We start from the raw sequence: 7,500 nt of genomic DNA, 5'->3' as shown, positions 1-7,500 counted from the left end.
CTTTTGACGATGATTTCACAAGGTCTATTTCACAATTTATGCCGAAATACTTAAATAAACAGTTTTTTTCTTTCTATTATTGAATTACCTGCCTCGTTATTTCCAGTTAACCGTTTGGAGCGTCAACATCACCTTGTTCGAAACTATGACTTCATTGGGCATGCCTATATGAATAAATTCAGATTTTATTTTCATGTCAAATCACACTTTAGGCAAGGTTCCCCAGCTGGCGGCCAGCGGGCCAAAGTGGTTTTATTTGGGGGCCAAATAAAACCACATAATATATATATATATATATATATATATATATATATATATATATATATATATATATATATATATATAAATATATATATATATATATATATATATATAAATATATATAGCTGGACATAAGTCTGTAAAAACAGCAGGAGATCAGCTCCAAGTGATTTTAATTAAAGAAATCAGTATTCTCACACATAATAGAGAGACAAGTGATGAATACAATTGTAAGCAAGATTTAAAATATTTATATGTTTTTAGTCAAACATTCTTTCTGTTTTGGCTTCTTGCGGTCAATTTGCAGTCCACAAATGATTAGTAATTATGTTCTTGCCCTCCTACCAATCCGCTAGACAATAAGAATCAGCCCGCGGCGGATTCTAGTTGATGATTCCGCCTGTAGGGGGTCAAAATTACAACGGTACTTCAGTGAGTCCTCCGGTTTACTGCGCAGTGCGCACTGCATAAAAAATTATATAATACAAATATGAACAGGATAATAAAGAAAGTTTATCCATGCAATAACAATAACCTATAAGGCTATTGAAGGTATCTATGGCGTGTGTTAACTTTGATGTATAGACCTGTATGCATAGACCTGTATGCATAGACCTGTATGCATAGACCTGTATGCATAGACCTGTATGCATAGACCTGTATGCATAGACCTGTATGCATAGACCTGTATGTATAGACCTGTATGTATAGACCTGTATGTATAGACCTGTATGTATAGACCTGTATGCATAGACCTGTATGCATAGACCTGTATGCATAGACCTGTATGCATAGACCTGTATGTATAGACCTGTATGTATAGACCTGTATGCAACATTATCGGCAAGTGACTTGATGTCTGATTCAGAGGAGTTGTGTTAAATGCGGAAGACACATTTCGGTTGAATGATTTCAGTTGTGCAACTGACTCGGTGTCCCCCCTTTTCCCTTTTGCCGACTGCGCAAAAAGCGACTTATAGTTGTTAAACGGGAGTAACGCGAGTGTATTGATATAACGGTAATATTGTCAAAATTCTGCTTTTAACATCCACCAGTATTGGTTAAAAGAAATATATTAGTCAAAAATGAAGAGTGTGCAAAGCGATCGTGTCAGGCGAAAATGATATGAAAGGTTTTACCATTGGCAGTCCCACATTCACTCTCATAGCGATTGGTTATTCCCCATAATTTGCAACAATCGTCAATGAACGTCATCACTTTATTTCCTTTGCGGTACGTCAAACTGTCGTGATTACCAGCCGAGGTAAACTTTTATTATAAGTTGATTTTGTCTGAACAACATCCTTAAAACCTACCTCTGAGCTGAGAGTTATTGTTGTCTTAAAAAAACAGGTTTTAACAGGATTCCAGGACCTGTTCTGTTCCAGGTACAGTATCTACAGTCTTATCTACTTTCCATTGCATGCTTTTTAGCCTGAGCAGGTTTAGCGTCCCAAATGGCACCTAATTCCCTACAAGCGTACTAATTTGACCAGGACCCATAGGGCATGGGCACTAGTCAAAGTAGTACACCAGATCGGGCAGAAAATAGTTGCATTTTTGTAGTTTATTTGAAAATAAGAACTTTTCAAATACTCAAGGTTGTCAAATATAGTTTATATACAGTTTAAACTAAAATGCAACTATTCAAATACAGGTCTCAGAAAAACTATTTGAATTTATTTGGAATACCTTTAGGAAAACCAAACAATATTTGAATGTATTTGAATACATATTTTATTTAATGATCCTTTATTTAACTAGACAAGTCAGTTTTAAGAACAAAATGTTATTTACATTGACGACCTACCAAAAGGCAAAAAGGCCTCCTGCGGGGACGGGGGATTAAACATTAAATAAATAAATACAATATAAATAACATAGAAGTTATTATGAACAAATTGAAATAATAAATATTTGATGAAGAACCCAAAAAACGACAACAGTTAGTTTGAATTAGGTCTAAATATATGATCATTTTAAACACACTGGAGCGCTCGCCAGATATTAATATACCATAAAACCTAGAATTATAATACATGAGGGACAAAACTGTAAAAGTGGTCTAACAAATATATAAATATATATATTTACAATGAGTGAGCCATAACACACGACATCTGGTTCTTATACTAGTGTAGTAACTCCTTTATTATGACAGAAGCATCATTGTTGTTAACGAGGACGTTGGAATTGTCTTAATAATGACATCATAATGGAGACATTACATAAGGAAGTGATTATAGAATAAGGAAGTGATTATGGAATAAGGAAGTGATTATGGAATAAGGAAGTGATTATAGAATAAGGAAGTGATTATAGAATAAGGAAGTGATTATAGAATAAGGAAGTGATTATGGAATAAGGAAGTGATTATGGAATAAGGAAGTGATTATGGAATAAGGAAGTGATTATAGAATAAGGAAGTGATTATAGAATAAGGAAGTGATTATAGAATAAGGAAGTGATTATAGAATAAGGAAGTGATTATAGAATAAGGAAGTGATTATGGAATAAGGAAGTGATTATAGAATAAGGAAGTGATTATAGAATAAGGAAGTGATTATGGAATAAGGAAGTGATTATAGAATAAGGAAGTGATTATAGAATAAGGAAGTGATTATAGAATAAGGAAGTGATTATAGAATAAGGAAGTGATTATGGAATAAGGAAGTGATTATAGAATAAGGAAGTGATTATGGAATAAGGAAGTGATTATGGAATAAGGAAGTGATTATAGAATAAGGAAGTGATTATAGAATAAGGAAGTGATTATGGAATAAGGAAGTGATTATAGAATAAGGAAGTGATTATAGAATAAGGAAGTGATTATAGAATAAGGAAGTGATTATAGAATAAGGAAGTGATTATGGAATAAGGAAGTGATTATAGAATAAGGAAGTGATTATGGAATAAGGAAGTGATTATTCCTCCTGTACAGTAGTTAGGAAGAAGAAGAAAACAACCTCTCAGCTCATTGCTATGCAATTAAAAAATGCAATTACCAAAATATTATGTAACAATATGCTGCTCCAAAAAAAGGTAATTGTATTACACAGGCACCAGAACAGTTTAATGTGTTATTAAGTGTTATCGAGAACGCGAACAGTAACAAAATATGACTATTAAAGTGTCGAAAGAAAACTAAAATATCCCTAAAAACGGTCGTCTTTAAATCAACTACAGCCAAGGTAGTTTACCTGTTAGTTTGTGTTCCTAGTAATCTGTCCCTTTTCAAGGGATACTTGGGGATTTTGGCAATGAGGTCCTTTATCTACCTCCCCAGAATCAGATGAACTTGTGGAAACAATTTTTATGTCTCTGCGTGCAGTTTGAAGGATGTTGCTAACTAGCGTTAGCGCAATGACTAGAAGTCTATGGGAACCTGCTAATACCCATACACTTCCAGTCATTGCGCTAATGCTAGTTAGCATTGTCTCACGAAACACCCCCCCCCCCCCTTCCTTCATACTAAACACAGAGACATTAAAGATGGAATCCATGAGTTCATCTGACTCTGGGTCAGTAGATACAATCCCAAAGTATTCCTTTAAAGATGGAATCCATGAGTTCATCTGACTCTGGGTCAGTAGATACAATCCCAAAGTATTCCTTTAAAGATGGTATAGTGTGTTTTGAAATAAGAACACTTAACCCTCAGATGGACAAAAAGGTTCCACGTTGGTTTTGCTAAGCATCCAACTTGATGTTTATAATGTTTACAAAATGGCTTTGAATTGCTCTGCAGTATTTTCAGGTATCATTATAAATGGCAGCTTTCGACCCTTTTCAGAGGCATGTTGAAAGAGTCAGACTGTAGCTGAGTGTCATAACTTATTCATACTTATCTGTAAAAAAATATATCATTGGTTTGACTTGGTTATCTACACATGGGGCAATGTGCAGCCAGGAGAATGGACATTGAACAAAATGTTCAGATATAAATATATTGTGTAGATCAAATATGACTGTCAGAGATTGAAAGCAGCCAATCCAATAGTTTCAGAAAATAAGTCACTTCCTGAAATCTGTTTTAAAAAGTAGTCACTTCCTGAAATCTATATTCAAATAGTTAAAAAAAAAATCACCTCCAAAGTAGCTAATTTGTTTCCCCAATAATTCCAAAGCAGTTAAAGGGAATGGGGTGCCATTTGGGACAATCAGAGTGGAGTGGATGGAGTACAGTCAGAACCAGCCCTAAGAGATTGGACAGGCCGGCACTAATGGTGAGTGTTCATTGGTTTGCCTACACAAACTCAACTGCTGTGAAATTAACTGTGATGTAACTACACTGAAGACGAGCAGATAACTTGGATTTTAATTACAAAACTGACCCAGATTTAATGTGAATAAATGACAAAAAAAATGTTGTATCGTTTGTCGCACTCATTTCTGTCTGCAAATGGTTAGTACGGCATTCCCTAACCTTTAAGAGGCTACGTCCCAAACCGCACTCCATTCCCTTTAAAAGGTTACATCCCAAACGACACCCCATGGGCCCTGGTCAATAGTAGTGCACTACACAAGGCATAGGGTGCAATTTGGAAGGCATGCCATAGATGAGGGGGGGGAGAAACAATAAGCAAGCTGCATCTGAAATCTTATTAAAAAACCTGACGTAAGATTATTAAAAGATTAGCTTCACCTAGTTCCATCTCAGCACTCTGTTTGTTTCTGTCCTGTGAACAAAGAGTCTTCAGTTTATACGGAAGCAGGGGGGTAGAGGCAGGAGAGGAGAGGCAGGGGTAGAGAGGCAGGGGTAGAGAGGCAGGAGAGGAGAGGCAGGGGTAGAGGCAGGAGAGGAGAGGCAGGAGAGGAGAGGCAGGAGAGGAGAGGCAGGGGTAGAGGCAGGAGAGGAGAGGCAGGGGTAGAGGCAGGAGAGGAGAGGCAGGGGTAGAGGCAGGAGAGGAGAGGCAGGAGAGGAGAGGCAGGAGAGGAGAGGCAGGGGTAGAGGCAGGGGTAGAGGCAGGAGAGTGGAGGCAGGAGAGTGGAGGCAGGGGTAGAGGCAGGAGAGGAGGCAGGAGAGTGGAGGCAGGAGAGGCAGGGGTAGAGGCAGGAGAGGAGAGGCAGGGGTAGAGGCAGGAGAGGAGAGGCAGGGGTAGAGGCAGGAGTGGAGAGGCAGGGGTAGAGGCAGGGGTAGAGGCAGGAGAGTGGAGGCAGGAGAGGAGAGGTAGAGCCAGGAGAGGAGAGGTAGAGGCAGGAGAGTGGAGGCAGGAGAGGAGAGGCAGGGGTAGAGGCAGGAGAGGAGAGGCAGGAGAGGAGACAGATATAAATCACTCAACTGAATTTATTCACAGATTTCACACAATGAAATGGTCTACTTTTAGGATGAAACTGAAAATAGATATTTGATCATTTCCACATCCTTGATTCAATAATCTTTTCACTTTTTGTATGTTACAGACATGATCTTTCTGTCGTTTGTAAGTATTTAGAAAAACCCCCATTCTCTGATTCATTTAGCCCAACTCTCTCAGAATAACTAGGCTGATTATCTGGCTTCTCTCTTCATGACCTGGGTCACCTCTCCTGATCCCTTTGTGGTGTATTCCAGGGACCACACTGCCCCCCAGTGGTCTATTACAGTAACTGCAGATTCTCAACACCAAAGGCATAGGATATTATTTTTATTTAACGAGGCAAGTCAGTTAAGAACACATTTTTATTTATAATGACGGCCTACCGGGGAACAGTGGGTTAACTGCCCTGTTCAGGGGCAGAACGACAGATTTTTACCTTGTCAGCTCAGGGATTTGATCTTGCAACCTTTCGGTTACTAGTCCAACGCTCTAACCACTAGGTTACCTGCCTGCCGCCCGCACTGTTCTCTGAAGTGCATCCAATAACTTCATTGATAGGTAAATTGTATCAAAACCTTTATTGAACTGACTGAAACAGATGAATCCCTTAAGTATAAATAAAGAGAGGTTTTTGTTACAGAAAACATCTGAATCCCACAATTCTGTGATGAACAACTACGATCAGACACAGCAGCAAGATAACATTTGGTCACAACAAAAACAAAAAAGTCATGTTTTTTTCCCACAATTCATTAAAAAGTCCAATTATTATTGTCAGGATTGATGAGTTGGCGTACCCCAGAATCGTGCCTCGGTAGTCTACCTCTTCTGTATCTGCCTCTTCATAATCTGATCTAAGATCAGGTCTCCCTGCTTCACGTCCGTGTTGCCACAGCCAACCACCGGACAGCTGTGGGACGGAGAAAGGAATATTATGCTCATCAATCAATCTGATGTTTTACTGCAACAGTTGTTTTAAGTGTAAAACAAGGTAGAGAAAACAGGTAGGGCAGGACGGAGAGATGACATCACATCCTGATTGACAAGGTGCTAATAGCAACAGGGGTAGGACGGAGAGATGACATCACATCCTGATTGACAAGGTGCTATAGCAACAGGGGTAGGACGGAGAGATGACATCACATCCTGATTGACAAGGTGCTAATAGCAACAGGGGCAGGACGGAGAGATGACATCACATCCTGATTGACAAGGTGCTATAGCAACAGGGGCAGGACGGAGAGACGACATCACATCCTGATTGACAAGGTGCTATAGCAACAGGGGCAGGACGGAGAGATGACATCAAATCCTGATTGACAAGGTGCTATAGCAACAGGGGCAGGACGGAGAGACGACATCACATCCTGATTGACAAGGTGCTATAGCAACAGGGGCAGGACGGAGAGACGACATCACATCCTGATTGACAAGGTGCTATAGCAACAGGGGTAGGACGGAGAGACGACATCACATCCTGATTGACAAGGTGCTATAGCAACAGGGGCAGGACGGAGAGACGACATCACATCCTGATTGACAAGGTGCTATAGCAACAGGGGCAGGACGGAGAGACGACATCACATCCTGATTGACAAGGTGCTATAGCAACAGGGGCAGGACGGAGAGACGACATCGCATCCTGATTGACAAGGTGCTATAGCAACAGGGGCAGGACGGAGAGACGACATCACATCCTGATTGACAAGGTGCAACAGGGGCAGGACAGACTCAAGACAACAGATGTAGTGTAAATGAAAAGACTAAACCAGCCAATAGGAGCGTGACGTCTCACCGTAACTTCTTCTTCTGGTTTTGCCTGGCCTTGATCATCCCCGTAATGGCGTCCCGGTCGTAGTGGTGGTTACACTTCCTGTTCTTCATCGGGTTCACCATCTCCACCTGCAGGGGGACACACAACAACATGGACAAAACCAGA

At 39.9% G+C, this 7,500-nt stretch overlaps 2 protein-coding genes across 6 annotated transcripts in view; one reads left to right on the top strand and one right to left on the bottom strand.

Moving 5' to 3' along the window:
* LOC115187885 (CUB and sushi domain-containing protein 3-like) overlaps window positions 1–7,500 on the top strand; it is a 1,475,978-nt gene that overhangs the window by 632,521 nt on the left and 835,957 nt on the right.
* LOC115187883 (E3 SUMO-protein ligase NSE2) overlaps window positions 6,121–7,500 on the bottom strand; it is a 14,007-nt gene continuing 12,627 nt past the window's right edge. For all 5 annotated transcript variants that reach the window (XM_029746929.1, XM_029746931.1, XM_029746930.1 and 2 more), the window contains 2 exons: window positions 7,357–7,463; window positions 6,121–6,471 (listed from right to left, as the gene is read on the bottom strand). In XM_029746929.1, the coding sequence (XP_029602789.1) occupies window positions 6,381–6,471; window positions 7,357–7,463 (198 nt within the window). In that variant the 3' untranslated portion in view covers window positions 6,121–6,380. The remainder of the gene's footprint in view (window positions 6,472–7,356; window positions 7,464–7,500) is intronic.

This window comes from Salmo trutta, unplaced genomic scaffold (genome assembly GCF_901001165.1).
Source record: "Salmo trutta unplaced genomic scaffold, fSalTru1.1, whole genome shotgun sequence".
NCBI classification, from domain to species: domain Eukaryota; kingdom Metazoa; phylum Chordata; class Actinopteri; order Salmoniformes; family Salmonidae; genus Salmo; species Salmo trutta.
Note: the sequence above shows the minus strand (reverse complement) of the source record. Positions and strands in the feature narration are given on the sequence as shown.